Below are 21,178 nucleotides of genomic sequence, written 5' to 3'. Positions count from 1 at the left end.
TCATTCCCCATTCCCTAAGACAAATTTTCAGGCTGCAATAGAGCCTCCTCTTGAGATAACCCCAAAGCTTCCAAAAGCAAGCAAAAGCAAGTACTTTTTTTGAATTTATTTTATTTTATTTTTTTTTTAGTATTTCAACTGGAAAAGCTTCCAGAAGTTAGTGCATTTTTCTCAGCTCTCTAAAGAGAGTGGGATCTATGCTTTTTAGGAGTCCTGATCCAAGTAAAACCTCAACTCACACCACAAACTCTGACCAACCACCAATAGGCTGGGGTTGTACCATGTCCATGTGAGCATTTTAATTGTGAATTTTTAGTAGTAACAGGAAATGTGCAACAAAAGCCACCTACTCCATAAGGACAACATCCTCTTGGGCTGAATTTCCCCACTGTCCACAGCGTTTCGCAGCCCTTGCTTATGCAAGACCAGAAAAAGGGCAGTATTTGGCAATCATGAGGTAGCAAATACATTTTTTCACATGAGCTTGGGCAGAAATAACCGTGTTCAACATCTCCAGATTGAGCAGAGCTTCACTCTGGGGCTCTGGGGCTTCCCAAGGCAGCTGCAGCATGAGGAGGGAGGGAGGGAGGGAGGGAGTTGTGCACACCAGGCACTCCCAGGCTGAAATTTTAAATACAGACTGTTCCTAATGATCCAGCCCAGCAGCAGTACCTCTCACCCCCTCTGTGTGCTTCCCAGCAGCATGAAAGAGAAGGGATAAAAGAAGGGATAAGGAAAGGTTGAGCCTGCCTGACCTCAGCATTTTCTTGTTCAGCTTTTCATTTCCTGATTTGGAATCTTTACCTAAGACACCTTGAGGTTTAGTGCTGTTTCTTTGGGCAAGAAGCAATTGGAATTGATTTGTCAATTTTGTGATGTGCTTTTCTTTTTTGGAAAAGGATAGAAGAGTTTCCAGTCTGAATTTGCAAATCTATTTTTAAGTCTTGCTGCAAATAAAATGAAAGAACTTAAATTTCTCTCAGCTGTTGTCAGCAATAAAGCTGGGGGGTGATTCTTCCTCCTTTTGTACAAATGAAATGTTATTTCTCCTTCTCTTCACACATGTATATTTATATATAGAGTGATATATCACCAGTTTCTCTCAAAAAAAAAGGATATGGTGGAAATCTGAACAACGGAAGACTGACGAAATACAGTGAGTCAGAGCAAACCTGACTCCTCTAATTGCACTGGTACAAATACACCTTAATGACCACAGGATCAAAAATATACCCCTTTAATCATAGCACAACTTTATTTGCTCACGCCCTGTTCTATTTAATGACTGCCTGAATTAACATTGCCCTTTTCTACTGGCTATGATACACTAAAATGTTGTATTTCTGTGTGCTGACCTTGTCAGAAGATAGTACAGCTGTCCCGAGGGTGTTGCACAATTGGCAAAAGCAGGTGAAATGCTTCACATCACCGTTAAAACCACAGGAATTTATCCAATAAAAGGTGGTCTGGGTGAAGGAAAGGTGGGGAATCCAAGTCTGCAGGATTTATAGGCTGCTGCAATTCATGTGAAATGGGTAAAATAGGATATTTTTCCTTCAAGTTTTGTTGATGACAAAAACATACACAGTATGGTGTGCCCTGCTTCCAAACTGTGGCTTTATCCATTTGATTCAGATGGAAGGGACAGAATGCATATTGGAATTATGATTAGGTGTTGATTTTTCAGGATGTCTCACCCCTTTTTTTTTATTATTTAAACTTCTCTTGGAAGGCAGAATTATTTTCCTCATGTAAAAAATATTACTGTGCCATCCAAGTGACTTTCTGCTCCTGGCATTCTTGGAAGCAACATGCCAGTTACAGATGTGAAAAGAGAACAGAAAAATTAATGATAAAAATCCTTGGTTTTCACCAGTGGAGGTGTCCAAATTAAAGTGCCTGTGGCAAGAGAACTTGGACAACGCTCTCAGGGATGCACAGGGTAGGATTGCTGGGGAGTCTGTGCAGAGCCAAGACTGGATGATCCTTGTGGATCCCTCCCAGCTCAGGATATTCTCTGAAATATCCTATGATTCTATGAAAATAAATCCATATTTCTGAAGACTTTGTACTTTATCACAGTTGCTTAGTCTGACCTTTCTCTAATTTCTGTTCCCATGGATGTTTAAAAAAGAACAGAACATGATCTGATTTTCATGTTTCCTCATAATCTTATTCTGAAAAGCAGTGTGTGCTGAAACTTGCCAAGATAATTCAGTCTAAGCATGGATATGGCAAGCATGGAAAAGCTGACTGACCAATTAAAGCACAGAAAAATATTAGAATGGAAATGCATGGAATCAAAATAGAATAAAACATCTTAAAATGGAAAATAGTGGACGAATTTGACTCTGGCAGCCTAGGTAATTAATCATTTAAGTGATGTTTTAAAACAAAACCCAACAAAACACACACAAAAAAACCTCTGACAGTATTCCACGAGCAAGTTTGCTTATTTAGTTTTTCTTCAGAAATGACCTGATGAAAACTTTGGTTTGGGTTTTTTATTTTCTACTGAAATGCTGATATTTGATGTTTTATTGCTTTATAAGCTCACAGAACTTCACTGAAATCATGAAACCACAAGGAGTGGTGATGAGACTTAGAATCAGCTATTTTAGCATTGTTATTTCTCCTTGCTTTCAGGGAATTTCTGAAGCTGTAATTTTGGGAGGGGTTTATTTTTTTCCTTCCCTCTTTCAGTATTCAGCTTCATACCCTGATGCTAAGGCTGTGTTTTTTGTCCCTGTGCTTTTCATCTTTATGAGATGGGAAGTGTTTTCTTCCGGCATTTTTCTGCTCTTGCCCCAGAGCACTTGGTACCACAGCATGAATTCTTCTCCTTCAGTCACAGTTTATTCCACGACTTAAAATATGATCGGTTAATAAAAGCTGTCCTTGATTCCAACTCTGGTTTGGCTTCAACCTCAGCTTAATCACCAAGAAAAAAATTTCTGCACCATTTATAAAATAACTTCTTTAATTAATGCTTCAAATTTAATTATATTTATTGCTAATTAGAGTTATATGTTCCATTTAGTCCTTTTTATAAAATTACTTCCCACTTTCACAGCAAAAATTGTTCTGTTCTTGTTTGATTTCTCTCTGGAGAGCCCCAGAGCCCAGAGTATCAGCCAGGTCCCCAGCACCATGTGAGCCCTGCCCTTGGTGTCACTGCCACCCTGCCACTTCCCACTGCCCAAGGACAGCTGGGAATCAGCTCTGTGACCAGCTCACCCATTCCTTTAAAACCCAGCACTGAATTTTCCTCTTTCCCCAAAGAAGCAAAGTATTCCTTGCTAATTTGTCCCTTTTATATTAGGGATATATTGATATCATTATTATTTATCCCTGTTAAATTATCACTTGTATGTTTGAGTTGCTTGATACCTTACATTAACAGTGCTTTTTATTTTCCAGGATACAAGGACACAGTCCTTCCCCAAGGACTCTGCACAAGAGGACACATTTGGTTTTTGCCTGCTAACATTCCCTGATACCACTTACCAAAACAAGATACAGAAGCAGAAATCACAGAAACCAACAAAAGCACAAAGGAAATCTTTTATGAAAGGTTCATTAGAATGAAGGCTTGGTTAAAGTTGCATACTTAGATGGATTAAGTCTGGACCACACTTTGCAGGCAAGCCTCCAGATTCAGCTACAGAACCTGGAGGAGCCAATTTATCACTTCTTTCATAAATCAAAAGGCAATTCCTACAAACAGTAATGATCAGTCTACTCAGAAAAATAAAACTGAACTTACTACTGCCTCGTGGAGATACCTTAAAATATGGCCTGTAATTTTACCATGCTTAGTTTGGGATATTTCAAATACTTTAGGAGCTGGTCAGGGTAAGAACAGCCTTATTCTCTAAGCATCATCCAAGCCAGACAGGCACTGTGGGGCGGAGAAAGCCAGGAGGGTCCTGAGACTGAGTCAGGTATTCTCCCTTTTTAGAGGAGGGGTCTAAGTTACATAGTTCAAGCCTAAATACATTCCATTTAACTAAGGAAAAAGTCTAATATGATCATATTTTACAAGAGCTTATCACAAAAAAGATTTGTGGTAGGAAAAGGCATGAGGAAATTTCATGCCTTTAAGTAGAAATCAAATAAACTGTTAAGAGGAATAAGATGTCAGGTCTTAAAAGTGCATTATGTTTAACCAGGACGGGGAAAAAACCAGAAACATCACAGTTCCTAAAAGATTTCAGGTCTTTATGGCTGTGCTTTCTCCTTTTTTTTATTTAATACTTCAGACTCAGGGCTCATCTCGCAGGCATTACTGGCTTATGGGGGCCATGCTCCTGCTCAGCAGTGGGATTCCTATTTCCTTCTTTCCTCCAGGAATCTCCAAAGAGACCAGCAAATGGGCCCCCCAGAATGTCGGTTTTTCTGGTATTATCCAGCTCATCCAGAAGAGGAGCAGGCACCGCTGGGTGTGTGGTGAGCACACAGAATGAGAGCAGAACATTTGTCCTGCCTTAGGACACAAGGAGGGGACACATACTTTAACTACAGGGTGTGAAAGGGGCTCAGAACTAAAACCGAAAGAGGAGACATTGACATGAGATTTAGAATGAACTCCTGGCTGTGAGGGTGGGCAGGCCCTGGCACAGGGTGCCCAGAGCAGCTGTGGCTGCCCCTGGATCCCTGGCAGTGCCCAAGGCCAGGCTGGACAGGGCTTGGAGCAGCCTGGGACAGTGGAAGGTGTCCCTGCCATGGCAAGGGTGGCACTGGATGGGTTTTGAGGTCCCTCCAACCCAAACCATTTGTGAGTTCTGTGACCTACATATAAATTCTAACAACAGGATAAACTTGAATTGCAGGATAAAATTCCTTGGTATCTAAACACAGCAGCAGAACCAAGAAGTGAGGCAGAGATTTAAGGGGACTTGGAGGGAAATAAGAGAGAAACGCGACCAAGAAAGAGAGAGAATTTTAAGAGAGAATTTTAAAAGCGAGAGATGGAGGGCAGAGTTAAGATTGAGCACAAATCACTGCATGACTTCTGGATCCTTGTTTTTTTATATTACACTGACCTAATTAATTTTACATAGAAAAATATGTATCACAGGGTTTTTCCTGCTCTTATCTTCCTTTGAAAAAAATTATTTCAGCTGTTTGCTTACCCACGGCCTTATCAGCCACACCAAAACATTTCTGAAACAGTGTCATGTCATGCTCAGCCTCTACACAAAACTATAAATTTAAACTGACAGACCACTCAAGCTAGGCAGCAAGTGCAAGAGCCAGGCTCTCAGAACAGGACAGGTAAACACAGAACAGGAAGGGACCCCCAGGGATCATCCAGGCCAACCCCTGGCCCTGCACAGACACCCCAATAATCCCACCCTGTGCATCCCTGAGAGTCTTGTCCAAACCCTCCTCAAGCTCTGGCAGGCTCAAGGACCAGGATTGTGCCTGATCTCTGGTGAGCATCAAACAGCACATAAGCTTGTGAGCACCATGGATGTGACTAAGTCTGGACCAGACTGAACATTCAAAAAGGGTCCTCTGTAGGGTATTGATTTGCCAGAAAACACCAAAACTCAAGACACTTTAAGGTTTTCCCAAAGGGTAATGGGCTATTTTAGCAGGGAAGTTGGACTGGATGACCTCCAGAGGTCCCTTCCAGCCCCAGCCTCTCTGTGATTTATCTCTTGCCAATAATAAATGAGTAAGAGAATCCTACTTACTGAATGAGCAACATCCCCTTTCATATTTAAATCTTCCCTGGCACTTTCCCAGGCAAGAATTAACCATGTGTTGCGTAGCTTATGGAAAGGGACAGTCTGAGGTAGGATGTTAGCAAGTAATAAGAATGCTATTTTTTGATAATTTTCATATTTTAAAAGGTTAGGCTTGATGTCACTTAATTTTCTAACTGAGCAAATCTGAACAAGCTGGGTCTGCTTTTACAATCTGTGTCTTCACAGACAGAGATTGAATATATTATTGATTCTATGAATGTGCTTATCTTCTAAGTTTACCCCTCCTTGTTAATCCACAGTGCCTGGTGGAGCACACAGGCTTTTGGAGGGGCAGAGATCCCTGAGACATAGAGTCCTCCTTCCTCTTTCAGTGCTGAGCAGCAGCAACATCCAGAACACACCAGGAACACGGTGCAGGCTCCAGATGCCAAGCCAAGGGCACGTCTGAGGGTTTAATGTATTTTTCAGGCTAATTCATGGTTTCCTGTGGAAAGGGTTGTCAGCAGGTTTGATTTGCTCCGTGCCCTCTGTGGGAAAGCACAAGCAGCTGGGCAGGTCAGGTTGGTGATCTCATTCCTGGGATCCTCAGAGAAAACCCCCCCCAAAATCAGGCAGAGAACTTGGAGCAGCCAGTCTCTCCAGGAGTCATCACTCCCTGCTCAGCTCAGCCACTGCGGCTCGGAGCTGAGTGAGACACAGCTTTCCATTCGGGGATGGAGGCTTTTCCCTGAATCAGGAAAAGAAAGCAGGAAACTCTCACCCTTAACACGGCTCCTGCCTCCCTCAGCAGTGCTCATAGGTCCCATGAACTTGGGTACTTCTGCCTAAAAAGGGGTGCTTCAAATAGATCCTTGCTGTAGGAGCTGTGCTGCTCCACTTACACTGTCCTTGCTGTGAAATGCTTAATAAGCTTTTATTGTTTGCACATACTTCAATGAGTTTTGAATCTCTTACTTTGCATTTTATTTTGCATATAAGAAGCAAGTTCACTTACTTTATTTATTGATTTAACCCCTGACAAATAGTCTGGCTGTGTGCTACTGTGAAGGTTTCCTCAGAGAGGTATCATGATAAGCATTTCTTTCTACACAGAGCAGAGCGAACTGCACTTTAGCAAATACATTCTGAATGATTAGTATTCAGAAAAATAATATTTTCAAGAATTCTAATGAAAAATATTAATCAAGTTCCTGGGAAGGAGGCTTGGTCTCTTCAGAGGGCAGCTAAAGATGTGTCTGTGAAGTCAGGATCCCCACTAGGACTGGAAATTAGTCTTTCATGCCTCAGACACCTCGACAGTCACAACATCCCTTCGCTGCACTGGTGTCAGAGCAAAAGTAACAGTTTCCCAATAACTTATTTCTGCCTAAAGCCAGAATGACCCTGGTAAATGCCAGACTGGTCTGGCTGTGGCTGAATCCTCCCCTCACGCCCCTTTTCTCCCTGGTGACTGTGAGAGGCAGAGAGGGAGACGCTGGGACAGACAGCCTGTGCTTTGGGAGCTCCGTTCCCAAACCTGCCCAGCACAGATGGGGACAATGCGGAGCCCGCAGCCTCCCCAGGAGCGGGGGCTCCTCGCCCCGCGCTCCTGAAGCCAAGGCGCATCCTGGCAAAGGTGAGAAAGAGTTGACTCCACCACGAAGGGTCGGGGCGTCAGTGACAGAAGAACAATCCCTCTAAGAAAATTTTATCAATTGTACACTTGAAAAGTGGAAGGGTGGAGAGAAGAGGTAGAAAAATTAGGAAAAAAAAAAAAGTTAAGGAGACATACAGAGGAAGTGAGGAGAAAAACACGTCTTCACCTTCCTATCTTCTTCCTGCAGTATCTCCCCGTTTCCCTTTTCTACTCCCGGTTCTCACAAGCATTCCCAACATACACTTGGGATGATACAGGACCCAAAACCTCAGCAACTTTTCTTGGCTTGATGCAGCCTTAGCGGGAAGCAGCATTTCACCAACAGAGGTTTTAACGCCAGGGATGCTGACAGGAGAGGCGGAGGGCTCAGCTGCCTGACTTGGCGCGTGCTGCTGGGGCGCCCGGCTCGGGGGGCCACCCCCGCTGCCACCCCCGCTTCGGGAGCCCCGCTCCCCACATGTGGCAGGGACAGCTCTGGTCCCGCAGGCCGGGTCCCCGCCTGCCTCCGCGCACAGCGCGCTGCTCCCCGCGCCGCACCGGGGCCCCGCTCCCGAGAGCTCCCGCACCTCTCCCGGGGCTCTCCCCGCCGCGGGGAACGGGGCCGGGGCCGCGCAGGGATGGGATACGGGGATGGGATACGGGGATGGGATACGGGGATGGGATGCGGGGATGGGGCGCGGGGATGGGGCGCGGGGATGGGGCGCGGGGATGGGGCGCGGGGATGGGATGAAGGATGGGGCGCGGGGATGGGATGAAGGATGGGGCGCGGGGATGGGATGAAGGATGGGGCGCGGGGATGGGATGAAGGATGGGGCGCGGGGATGGGGCGCTCGCCGAGCCCACGCCGGCCTCCCGGAGGAGCGGCCGCCCTTACTTAAGCGCATCCCGGCGGCGGCGGCCACGGGGGGGGGGGCGGGGGGCGGCGGACCCGGCGCAGGGCGGGCCCGTGCCCCTGCCCGGCTCCGAGCGCGGCGGGGGCGCTGGGCGCTGCCAGGCGACGGGCGAGCCCGGCTGCGGCGCGGGCAGGGCGGGACGGACACGGGGACAGCGCCGGGCAGCTCCGGTGGCGGCTCCGGCTCCCCCGGCCCTGCCCTCGCTCGGCGGCGGGGGCCGAGCGGCAGCAATGGCGGCGCGGGGCCGCCGCCCCCCCGGGCCGCCCCGGCTCTTGGAGGAGACTGGCGGGGGCGCGGGGGGCCGCCCTCCGCCCGGGTATTTATTCCTCCCCTCTCCCTTAAGTTGCCAGCGGAGCGCGCTGGCCGGCGCCTGTCCCCCCCGCGCCGCTGAGGTGCGGGGCGGCCATGGAGAGCCCCGGCGAGAACCCCAGCAAGGCGGCCGAGTACCTGAAGGAGCTGAACAAGATTATCGAGACGCAGCAGGAGCTGCTGGAGAAGCAGAAGCGGAGGATAGACGAGCTGGAGCAGCAAGTGGCCAAGTTGTACCACGAAAATGCCTGCCTTCAGGACGAGCATCACCGGCACCTGGCCACATGCCGGCTCCAGCAGGGTATCCCTCCTGCGCCCCCGGGGGTGCTGAGCGCCATCCAGGAAAACGCCAGGCACGAGAAGTAAGCGCTGTCCTCCTTTCTTTGCCCCCTTTTTGCGGAAGGGGTTCCCCTAGCGGGGTTTCCCTTCCCTTTCCTCTCCTGCCTTCGGCTGCCCGAAGCTGGAAGCAGCGGGACTCCCTGCGGGGTGTGTCCCGGGGCGAGCCCCGGGCTGCTCGGGGGACAGCCATGGGGTGCGGATGGGTGGCCCCAGCCTCTGTACCCCAGCCCGTGCGGGTGCCCGTGTCTCACTAGCTCCCTGGCCTGGGTCCCGGGGGGGTTTCGAGCCGGGGCTCCCCGGCTGCCCAGCCCACCGTGCCCACGGCTGTCCCTGCAGCCACGGCCGCCCTGGCGCTCGGGGGATGCCCCGGACAGAGCCGCGGTTGTGGGGCGCCGGGAGCAGCGCGGCTAGCCCTGCCCTTCTCCCTGTAGCGTGTTCGCTGCCGGTCCGAGCGCCGTGGGGACCGAGGCTATTCAGATGCCCCGCGGCGCTCCCGAGGAGGGGCCCTTGGCTCCGGCCGCTATCGAAAGTGACCCGGCCAAGGGTCAGTAAACATTGGCCGCTCGCCACTTGCCAGGCTGGCCCGGGCCAGCGCCAGCTCGCCCGGTCCGGGCCGCCTTCGGTCCCGGCCGCCTCATCTATTCCAGCCTCTCTAAGCCGTAATTAATCGTCTGCGTTTCCCCAGCGCTGGGAAATCCGCTTAGTTGCGCGGTTCCGAAGCAGCAGGGATTCGGGAATAGCAAGAACTATCTTGGGCTGCGCTTCCCCGGTATGGTTTTACTTCTGGAAAAGTATTTAAGGCTTGGCTTTTCCCGGAGCAGAGTGGGAAAAGCATGCATGCGATTAGGAGCCCACTTCGCTGCTTGACACAGCACAATGCGCTGTTTGTGATCCGCTGCGCTGGAATTCCTTAGGTTTATAAATACAGACGCGGCGGCTCCCGGCCGCAGCCAGCCTCCGGGATGCGGGATACGGCATCGCCGGAGGGAGGGAGGGATGGAGAGCCCCGGCCCTGCTCCCGGGAGGGATACCTGCGATGCATCCCGAGCACATCCAAGCACCGCTGGCTCGCTCGGGAGCAGCGGCTCTGGCAGCTCCGCTGGGCTCGGCTGCCTCTCCCTCCGGAGAGCAGGGACGGGCTGGGATATCCCGGCAGCTGCCCCGGCTGCCGGGAGCTGCCGCCGGCAGGGTGGAAGTGCTGCTGCTGCTGCTGCTGCTGTGCTCGGAGTCGGGGGTCCTGGTCCGAAGCAGCGTTTTCTCGGAGTGCTGCTGTGGAGGCTTCAGAAGGGTCGCTGCTCACTCAGCGTCCCCTTTGCCTGCTCCTGTTCTCAAGCCTTGCCCCTGGCCAGGGGAGCAGACTGGGAAGGGAAGTGGCTCTACTTCCCCAGTGCCCTTCTTGCTGTCAGTGTCAACAAGGCTTTTTTTCTTCTGTGATGCTGGGGTAATCACTTTAGGCTTTTTTATAAACAGAGATGTCTCTCTGAAACTAAATAGCTCCTTTAATAAACTGGAGAGCATGCTGTCATTTATCAATCAATCAATCAATCAATCTCTTAAGGAGAAAGAGCTGTTTCCAGAAAACATGGAATATTTACACTAATCCTATCCTGAGTATCCATGTCCAGTACCCGAGGTTTTTTGTGGCTGTGCTTGTAGTACAAGATGTCAACTCAGCTATCTCGTCCCATTTGTCTCTTGCAAACGACATTACCAAAATTGTACAAATGGCTTGCCTTGTTTGATAATATTTCTCCTCTGCAGCCCAGGACTCATTTGCATAGCCCTCCTTGGGCAGGCAGCTCTGGGGACTCAGAGGCTTTTAAGTCTCTTAAGTGGATTTGATGCTGGGATCAGAATTAATCTGGGATATTTATGGCAGAGTTGTATTGCTTTGAGGCATAGCCTGGGGGCTTAGTGGGGAAGCTGGGAGCTAGCCCTGTGCATCTGGCCGGGCGCTTGGCCCACGTGCCTGCCTGGGGAGCCCCAGCTTCAGGGCCACCTTCATCCAGGCAGTCCTGTTGTTGTCCCCTCCCCCAAAATTGTCCTCCCTCGGGTGTCCTGCAGGTGACCCTGCCTGGCTGGATGGGGGGGGTTTACACCCGGGGGCCCGGCACAGGGGCTGTGGCAGGGGCTGGTGCTGTCCAGGAGCAGGGACAGGAACCACTCATGGCATCAGTTTATTCTCTGTCTGGATACAAAAGATGGAGGAAGTATCCAGCTTAGAAAATAGAGACTAATACCCTAGTTTTAAAGTCTTTTTGCAGTCCCATGGTTCCCTCAGCTTCCTGACAGCCCAGCCTGCAGGTTCCAGGGCTCTGTAGCTTTGCTTTCAGAAACTCAGCCTCATTTTCCTCAGACCTAATTGTCCCATTCACCTTGGGGATGTTTGGGTGGGGCACGAGGATGCCTTGTTTGCTGAAGTTCAGTGTCAGGTGCCAGTGATGCTGAAATGGGCAGTGACCCCTGCTCTTCCTGACACTTCTGTACTTCAGAGCTAAAAGGAATGGAATACTTTTTAAAGGAAGCTGGGCTTCTCTTAGTCAAATACACCAGGGCTTTTAGAAGTTGTCTTGTACCTTGACTTGAAAAATTTTTCTAAACTGCTTAGATTCCTGTCCTGCAGCAGCTCCACCTGTGTGAGGTGGCTGTGACAGGGGTTCCATATTGCCAAGTGTGGTTGACTTGTATATAAGGAAGTATGGAAAAAATATATGAGATAATATGGTTATGGTTAGGTCTTATACTTAATAAAATATAGTAAAATAACCTGATGACCAAACAACAAAATCCCCACAAGTCCTAAAAGTTTTTAGTTGTTACAATGGAAGGAATTGTTACAGGAAGGAATATACTGCTTAAATAATTTGGAAAAGCTGGTGTGGTTGTAGAAATTCTGTAGCTTGTGAGGAGGGGAACTGTTAATGAGACCTGAATAGAATTCTGGAAGAAAGACACTCAGTCCAATAATAAATAAATATATAAAATAAATACATAAATATATTAAAATAATTTAGTTTATTCACTTTCAGAAAATTCCAGAGTAGAAAAAAGTTTCTTCTGTGCCAGTTGCTGAGGGAAGAATGGAGGGAGGAGCAGAGGGCTGGGTGAGCAGCTGTAGGTGTGCTCCTTAACCTACAAGGACAGACCAGAAAAGGTTTTGGGGTGGTCTCATTAATTTTACAATGCTTTGCTGAGACCAAATCAACATTAAAATGCACTGGTGGAATTGAGAATAGTTGATTACGAGGCTTTGTTGGATGCAATGAATCAGCACAAGGAAGATAATAGTAGGTGTTTAACTCATTAAGGTGCTTAACTCTGAGTTGCATAAGACTAATTTTGAGTGGCTCCTTTTCACTGAACGTTTTAGAAGTAGCAAGAGCCTCTAGAGCTCAGCTCCCCGGTGTAATTTGATAATGTGCTTTTATTTTGTTTGGGTGTACATCCAAATGTATTGCATTTTCTCACATTTCTACAAGGAGAGTTTTGTGTGTCTGAGAAGTCAACACTGTCCCCTCACAGCTTCGGGAGGGATGTTTGTACTTACCTTAATCAAGTTAAAAACTGCTGCTTTTCCACAGAGAAAGTGTGTGGTGAGAGGCTGAAGAGGAGGGAGAGCAGAGTTGTCTGCTAAGAACAGTTTGAAGGGGCTGGTTTTTTTGCAGCTTGGTCTGAATTCTGCACCTGGCCTGGCTGATTTATTTTACATGGATCTAGGGCTGGTTTTATTCTCTGAGGCACGACATCCCCGGGTTGGAGCTGTAAGCCACCCCCAGAGTGTCTGGGAGACGCTGTAGGGCTGGGCGAGGTGTGCTGGGAGCAGTGGAGTAGCTGAAGTTGTTGCTCTGGTGACAGTCACATGTGAAGGCTGTGTTGTGCCCTACATAAACCGAGCTTGTGACTTGGCCTGTCGCTGCCGGCACTGGGAGCTGCCCTGCACACAGCCTCAGCAGCAGACCAGACATTGCATTAGTGTAGAGACCAGCAGGGCTTGGATTTTTCTCCCTCCAGAGATGTCCTTTACTAAGACAGACTGTTCAAATGACGTAAATCCTATTTCCCTGCCTGCACCGCACTTGAGCAGCAGCTTGTTTTTGTTTGCTGTGCTGAAGTGGAGGTACCCAGCATCTGCTAAAGTAGGCTTGTACTTGGGCAAGCTTCTGCTTTCTCTGCCTCCGTGGCAGCAGGGATGGAGATGAAGCGCTGCTGTTGGGTCCTGTTTCTCCAGCAGCTGCGTGGGGAAGTGTGATTTGTGGCTGGAAGTCTGCAGTTCCAGTGCCGTTCTTACCAAAGGATGCACCTCTGCATGTTTATCTGGCTCAGCTCATGAGGAATGCATTCATATGGAAAGCACAGGTTGTGTCCAGGATGAGCAGGTTATTCCTACAGTGTCCTGTCAGCCCTGTAGCAGGTGGGGATGGTGTAATTTCAGCTTTGGGCAGAAACTTGCACCTTCAAATAACTTTAAAAAACCCCGTTCACTTCATTTTCAATCCATAACAGGAATAGTGTGACTGCTGAGCCCTGAGTATGAGGGTTTCAGACTGGAGGGAGTGCTTTTGCTTTTGAGGCCCTCATTTTGGGGTCATTAGTGTGATTTAGACAGCAGCACAGGAGTGAGCATCCCTTAGAACAGGCATTTGTGGTGCTGGCAGGCTGCAGGAAATCAATAGTGTGAGGATGTGTAAGAAGATGTGAACTTGCTAACTAAACTCGGCTAAATTATTTTGGATCTCTGAAATATTGGCAAATTCTTGTACTTAATATCTGCTAAACGTTAAGCTAAATGATAACACGTAAAGACAAATTAATTTGAAAACTGATGTGTGCTGTATAATCAATAAACCAAGACAGGGAGCAGGGTGCCAGGAGCACAATGATGACAGCAGTGTGCTGGTATCGATAAAGTTCCTGGCAAGTCAGAGGGGGAAGGGAGAACATGGTCCAGAAAGAGAGCAGCAGAAATACATGCTGTTTTGGGAGAGGAAAACCAGTGTAGCAGAAAAGTAACCCATCCTGTAGCACAATAGCTTTAAAACTGTTTTCAAAACTTGAAATAAATATGTCCCATTTAGAGCAGAGCAGTCCTAAAGAATTTCCAGGACTTGCTGGGTCTGGAATCCTCCTCTGATGAAGCCTTTTATTGTGCTGACAGAGAACGCAGCTTTTGAGCTTCCCAACTTCGGAGCTGTGTTCTGAACTTTAAGAACAAAGTACATTTTCGTGCTTGTTGGTGCTCTGATGGCTTTCCTTACAAATTCACCATTGAGGAATCTGAAAAGCGCTTCCAGAGATGCACTTTTGGAAAAGATCTTGCAATGTGCATGGATGCTGGGGCCTGGTGAGCCACTGAGAGCTGCTGTGATTATTGAGAGCCAGGTATGGGTCTGAACATCCCCTTCTCTCTTTCCCCAGGCCCTCACTCCAAGCTAGCCTGTATCTACTGCTCTGTGCACACATGTGTGGAGTTCACAGAATGACACTGCTGCCTGTCCCCATCCAAGGAGGACAAAGGAAGGCCTCTCCTGGTCTGCAGTGCCAGTCTTTGCTGGCTTTTATCAGAAACCACAGCAGAGACAGGAGCAGGATGGCCCCTGTGGAAGGGGGCTCTCACCGCAGTGTCTCTGTCCTTGGCTTCTCAGAGCTTGGCAGGTTTGGGCTGGTACATCAGGCAATGTTTTTGGGGTCAACCCTAAAAGTCAGTATTGCTTCTGAAGACCTGAGCTTCCTGTTGGGTGAGTGATGCTTTGTCCACTCCAAGTGACAAACCTTTGGGAGGGGGTGAAGAACAGACATACATGTTTCTGAATCATGTAGTCTCCTTGGTTGCTTCAAGGTTATTTGCTTAGGAAGACAAGTCTCCTTCAGTCCTTAGGAAAGGTGTGTCCTGGCAAAAAAATAAGTTGCAGTTTTTTTGAAAACCTGGAGCAAAATACAGCACACCCAAAGAAGTGTCTTTAGGAAGAGCTGATTTGAGGGCAGATTACAGAAGTTCTGAAAGAAAAAGCGCCAGGCATTTCAAGGTGTTTTCCTACTGCATACTGATGGGGGCTAAATTATTAACACTGAAACAGTAAGTTCTTAAATCCTCCTTGCAAGTAGCATCTCAAAAAGCTTAATTTTATTTTTTAGACCCAGCAGAAGTAGTTGGTCGTTCATGTGCTGGTCAGTGGTGCTGAGCTGAGTCCCATGGCCAGAGCGGGGCCTTCAGACACAGTTTGTGCAGAGTGGGTGCAGAGGCTGTGGCTTCCCCCAGGGCTTTCTTAAGGGCAGGAGGAGCAGCCCCTGTTTGACAATGCTTCCTTTGGTGGCCCTGACGTGGTGCAGGCCCACAGGGCATCACAGTGCTCTGAATTTCCCTGGAATTCATGCCTCCACTGGGGTTACCATCCCCAGTCTGGGCAGAGCTGCCCCCAGAAGAGGCAGCCTGTACCAGGTGTGTTTAGTGTTTGTTCTTTGGAGCTGTGCTCTGCCCCAGGCTCCTGCGTGCAGGTGGAGGGAGGTCATCCCATGCCAGGCAACAAGGAGGTGTGTGGGAAGCTGCTTAGGTAAGTGGATTTTGCAGGTCAGAAGTAATTCCTGATGTGCAACCCACACTTGCATTATTCTAATTCGATCCCATCATTCCTACTCAGACCCTCTCTATTATGGTAATTGCACTTTTTGTGTGTGTGTTTTGCAGCCTGCAGATACTTTTAGGCTGTACCTGCCAGTGCTCCTGCCTTTCATCTTAGCTCAGCAAGCCCGTGAATGAGGTTGTCATAATTCCTTTCTGCTTGTATCCCTGTCTAATTGCACTGTTTTTCTCAGCAGAATTGTTTAATTGGAAATGGAGACAGTGTGAGCAGGCCGCGGCGCAGCAGGACAGTGTGGTTTGAAGAGATGGATGTGATGGTGCATCCTACTGGCTGCTGGGTACCTGTCCCTGGGCTGCTTTTCCCCCATGTTCATTGCTAGGAATTTCTCTCCAGATCCTTCATAGCATTTCCTAAAATACTGGATTCCTCAGCTATTGCAGCTTCTGTGCTACAGTGGGAGAGATGCTGGTTTTGCTGACCAGAAATGCGGATAGGAATTATTGCAGGTCATTGCCCTGTGGTTGAGGACAGAAGCCGGAGCAGGAGGTGTTTCCTCAGTCCCTCCTGCTGACCTGTTCTCTGCTCTTGGCACAGTGAGCAGGGGGACTGATGGCTCTTTTACAGCTGGGCAAGTCAGCCTTAATGATCTTCTCTTAATGGGCTGCTCAGACACTGGGGTGAGAAGTGGTTGTGTTAAACAGCACACTTGAGACAAACAAGCCTCTTAGAATCCTGGGTGCCTTCGTGGCCATAACCAACTTGTTTGAGTTTAATCATGTTGTGTGTGTGGTTTGTGGCAGGAAAAACTAATAATGTTAAAATCAGAGAATGAATCCCAGACTGGTTTGGGTTGGAAGGGGCCATAAATCATCCCGTGCCACCCCTGCCACCTCTCACTATCCCAGGCTGCTCCAAGCCCTGTCCAACCTGGCCTTGGACAATTCCAGGGATCCAGGGGCAGCCACAGCTGCTCTGGGCACCCTGTGCCAGGGCCTGCCCACCCTCACAGCCAGGAATTCCCTCCCCATATCCCATCCATCCCTGCCCTCCGGCAGTGGGAGCCATTCCCTGTGTCCTATCCCTCCATCCCTTGTCCCCAGTCCTTCTCCAGCTCTCCTGGAGCCCCTTCAGGCCCTGGAGGGGGCTCTGAGGTGTCCCTGGAGCCTTCTCCTCTGCAGGTGAGCACCCCCAGCTCTCCCAGCCTGGCTCCAAAGGTGAGTCTACTGCAAAGTGGCCAAAATACTTGAAGAGGGTGGAACGCTGCAGGGCAAAGGGTAGTTTTCCCAGCAGAACCTGAAACCCTGACTCGCGGGTTTTTCTCCCCGCTGGTGTGTCCTGTCGGGTGTGGAGCTGTGATCCTGGGGGGTCTCCATCCCTCCCCATTCCTACCCCTATCCCTGGAGGCAGCATTCTGGGCTCGGGCCGTGCTCCCTCTGCTGGCTCTGCTCTCAGCTGCTCAGCTACAAAACCACATCTGGAGCATGGAACCCGTTTCTCATGGCAACATCTCCACTCCTTCTGCATCTCCTCAGGCGTTGGGAAGGTTGCTGTGAACGCAGCTGAAGATTCCTCATGAGCTAAGTTTTGTCTTAATGTGCAGAGGGAAACTTTCTTTTCAAGTGGTGCCGTTTCAAAATATTCGCAGGGAAGCAATTATTCTGCTGCGTGGTGTCTGCGTAGACTGAGTCTTACTGCTGTGTTAGATAAGAAAAATGCTGCTACTGAGTAGCTCTCTATAGCAACTGATTGAAATATAATATGCATTATTTGCATGTTAATAAGACTTCTAGACAGACTTCCCTGGCAAATGAAAGTGGGGACAAAGACATGCATGTAAAACTGCACCACAGTAATTCAGATGTACTAAGTGTGAATTCATTCTGTAACGAGGCAAAGAAAGCAGCAGGGGAAGGTTGGGGGGGCAATCTCCTGGCCTTCTTCAGGGTTTGGGGTGCAGCTGGGAGTTGATGTTTGTCAGGGTTTTCCATCTTTGCTGGATTTTTCCTGGCTCTCAATGACTGCAGGCGATTTGGCAGCTTTTAATTGCTCCTTTTGGGCATGGAGCATAGAGCTATGGGGGGAGTACAGGGAGACTGAACTCAGGGGAGTTTGATTCTCTGGGACTGGGGAATCTGAAGCCCTGGTAGAGTTAAAGTTGGCCCGGGATGAGGACAACAAGAAAAGCTTCTACAGGACTGTCAGCAATAAAGGGAAGAGTTGGGAAAACGTCGGCCCTCTGCAGAAGGAAATACACCTGATGACCTGGGACAAGCAGGGGGCTGAGGCCACAAAGCTCTTTTGTAACCAAAGAATGATCTCTGAGGTTAGGGCTGCATTTCAATTAGCAGAGCAGCTGTTGATCATCACTGAGTTAATAAGACACAACTGTGGAGTGGTACATTCATTAAGGAGGTGTAAATGGGGACCATCAGCCTGACTGCCTGCAGGTGACTGTCCCAGGAGGAGCTGATGGAATCCCTAGCCACGGCCAGGTGGGACCTCAGTGCCCAAGGGGAACGCTGGGGCTCGGCAGAGTTGAGCAGCTTACTTGGGTGAGCAGACCTCAGAACTTTGTTGAGGCTTGGTACAGGTAAGAAATGGAACACTTTAATATGAGTAAATACTTTAATGTGAGGTGAGCATGACCTCTCTTTGCTTGACTGGTCCAGGTTACCTCAATTTTAGAGGTTCACTGCAGCAACACTTTGTTTTTCACTGTTTTTCTGTGAATGTAATGGTTCTCTGCTCATACATGGGTAATATAAAATCTTGTTTGGCTGTCATCTGTGCGCTGTTAATGGTCCTGGGAATACAGTGAAATGTCAGGGACGCATGTGAGTCATTCCAGAGAAATTATTGTCTTGTAGTTCAGGTCCCATTAATCTGCAGCATTGATCTCTTAGTATGGTTTTCTGAATTTAGAAAGTTCTATTTCACTAGAATCAAGGTGGGTTTTTGGTTTTTGACAAACAAAAAGAAAGCAAACCCACTTGTGGATCGTGGTAGATAACAATATTATTTTATCATGGTTTCTTGGTAGGACAGACACAGCCCTGAGCCTTTGGGTGCACCCAGAGCTGTTGCCGTGGTTATTTGCTAGGTCTGCCCTGGGGATGCTCTCCCTGGTGCCCTGTTGGATCTTGTGTGCTCACTGCAGGGAATTGGAGAGGAGGGTCTGTGGCAGTGCAGGGGATGTGAGCTGCCCGGAGTCCTGTGCCCAGGGCAGGCTGCAGATGGGGACTCCTCTCCTGCAATGCAGCTGGGACATTGTGCTGGGTTTGGGGTGACCTTGGGGGAGTGCAGAGCCCTGAGCCATCCTTCTTCTTCAACCTTGCTGCTCACCTTGCCACAGCCATTTCACTCTCCTTTCATCATGGAATTCAGAGCAGGAGCTGGTTCAGAAACGTTCTTCTTGATGGTCCTTTGTTCCCTTAATGGCTTCCTTGTCAGGCAGGCAGGTGTTCCTCTGGAAATTTCGGCATTGTTATTCAGATTCAAAGCACCCTGATAGATCATTATTTTAAGTTCTTGACTCCAGTGCCAGGATCCAGTGGCACGATGACCCAGGGTGTGTGCCCTGTGTTTTAGACTGCCTTTCTCCAGTTTGTGGAGTGTTGTCCTTTGTGGGCAGATTGGGCTGTTTCTGCGGAAAGTCCTTGTAGTGACAGCAAAGAAGGAATTCACAGTTGTAGGAATATCCCCTGGGGGTTTTATTTGCTACTGGGAGTTATGATTAATAGCTGTTTTGTGGAGAATAGGTGTATTTTGACTTTTCCTTGCGTTCCATCTTTCTGTGTAGCCCCGTGGCAGAAGCATTTGATCTTGGCATCAAGCTGGATAAGCTGTGTGCACTCCAAAGAACATCTGCTTTAGACCGTTCATTCTGCCTGGCTTTCTGCTTCACCTAGGCAGGACTGTGGGTGGGAATTCTCAAACCATCAGTGTAACTCTTGGTAAAATTCACTGCTAAAATTAAACATTGTCCTGATCTTTTTAAAGGCAAAAATAGCCTCTATCACCGTGTATCTAAATTCATGCACGTAATTTGGGTGTGTAGTGCCATAGAGGTGAGCAGTTTCTAAAAGTTTACCTTTTACAGGAAGGTAAAGTGGGGATGTCTGACCCTTCCCGTGTTCCTTCCTGGAGGATTTTGCTCTTCATTTAGCACAGCCTTTCCTGGTGTTGGTCTCCCTGATTGAGACCCAAAGTGTGAGGCCCTTCTGTACAAGGGAAGGGCTGGGATTTAATGCAAATGAACCAGCTGGATTTGAATAAGGTAAAAGTCTATATTCAGCTATCAGGCTTGCTTCTATTTTAAGCTTTTGAGTCCACCATTTCTTGAGTGCTTGAGGTTGTCAAGGGTTGAGAGAATTACTTTGTCTTTCAGGAAAGGAGAAAGCTGACATTATTTCAGGTTTGCTGAGGTTGTGACAGCAGTTCTAGTACAGAGTTAGTGCTGACATGGAACACTCCTCCTGCCTGGTGGGCTGTGTTTGTGCCAGTTAAGTGCTTGGACATGAAAGTGCCAGGTGTGAAAAACGAGGTTCACATAATTTTTATAGAATTTAAAAGTTTAATAAAAAGACAATTGGGAGATAAAAATAAAGCATACAGATACGGCCGGGTGTCTCTGCATTCAGCCAAGAGAGCACACCTTACTAACAAAGGATTGTCCCTTAAAAACAGAATCTTACTACATATCCATAAATTCTCATACATATTCATACATTCTTCTTAGGATCTTTGGTGTTCTTCTGTTTAGTTTTCTCTTGCCCCCTTCCCAATAGATCAATCCTCTTGGCACCATCGAGATTTACATTCCCTGATAACAGAAATGCAATAAATTCCTCCCCCAGAGTTCTGGTCACTGCTGTCTTCATCTGAGTAAGATAGTTTACAAATGCAGGAGTCTTTAGCTATTTTTTTTTTCTCAGTCTTTGGTTTATACAAACAAAAGCAGTTTTTATTTTAATACTATGCCATAGCCTAACATATATGTATTACACCACTATTTCTAAATTTCATCAATAACAGAAATAAAGACTATATTAATACAACAAAATTTCTCATTCTTATACACATAACATTCATTTTAATATTTGCGAAAAGCCAACAATATAAAATGTATCTATAACACAGGCATGGAGGGGAGGAGAATCAGTAGTGAAAGGACTTACCTATAACCTTTTCTCCAAACGGCTTGGGAGGAAAACTTTGAAGGCAGTGACCTGAGACTGTGGATAGAATTCAGTAGTTGCTCCTGGCTTGCATTGCAAGGGAATTCTAAAAGGGTGATAGAAACTACTTCATGTAAGGTAGCAGAGACCTCTTGAATCAAAGGTCAAGAGTTCCTCCCGCTCATATTTATTTCTAGTGGCATGCAGCTTGCCAGGCTCCTGTGACCATGTCCTGCTGTAGATGGAGCTCACCTTAGTGCTGGTTTAATATTTAGTTAGAGCCTGATGTGCAGGTCACAGGAACTGAAGGAGGGAGGCAGGAAAATTAATTTCTGCTCCTGCTTTCCCCAGTTGCCAGTGTTGTCCCTTACAAATTTACTGGGCTTTCGTGCTCAAACAAGAGAATGGTTGGACTGTGTTATAAATGAAGTCAGCCAAATTTTATCAATAAGGATTTTATTGAAAATTTTGTAAAATCGAATTTTGGAACAGCCACAATCAAAGTCAGCGTCGAGCCCGGGGTCGGCGC

The 21,178-nt window shown here is 48.0% G+C and overlaps 1 protein-coding gene and 1 long non-coding RNA gene across 8 annotated transcripts in view; both read left to right on the top strand.

The window, feature by feature from the left end:
• Positions 1 to 8,586: 8,586 nt before the first annotated feature.
• Positions 8,587 to 21,178, top strand: part of IQSEC1 (IQ motif and Sec7 domain ArfGEF 1) — a 297,837-nt gene continuing 285,245 nt past the window's right edge. For 6 of the 7 annotated variants that reach the window (XM_088061642.1, XM_088061638.1, XM_088061636.1 and 3 more), the window contains exon 1: positions 8,590 to 8,917. In XM_088061642.1, coding sequence (XP_087917768.1) covers positions 8,652 to 8,917 — 266 coding nt within the window. In that variant the 5' untranslated portion in view covers positions 8,590 to 8,651. Of the gene's footprint in view, positions 8,918 to 21,178 lie in introns of all 7 variants that reach the window. The other variant, XM_088061635.1, reaches the window with a different exon arrangement.
• Positions 17,928 to 21,178, top strand: part of LOC148183181 (uncharacterized) — a 34,069-nt gene continuing 30,818 nt past the window's right edge. Inside the window, exon 1 of the long non-coding RNA XR_015773633.1 lies at positions 17,928 to 18,062. This is a non-coding gene — a long non-coding RNA (uncharacterized LOC148183181). The remainder of the gene's footprint in view (positions 18,063 to 21,178) is intronic.

The sequence above is a fragment of the Pseudopodoces humilis genome, chromosome 13 (assembly GCF_049639895.1).
Source record: "Pseudopodoces humilis isolate 2021_Gansu_Grassland_sample_001 chromosome 13, ASM4963989v1, whole genome shotgun sequence".
In the NCBI taxonomy this organism is placed as follows: domain Eukaryota; kingdom Metazoa; phylum Chordata; class Aves; order Passeriformes; family Paridae; genus Pseudopodoces; species Pseudopodoces humilis.
This window is presented reverse-complemented; position numbering and strand designations above follow the sequence as displayed.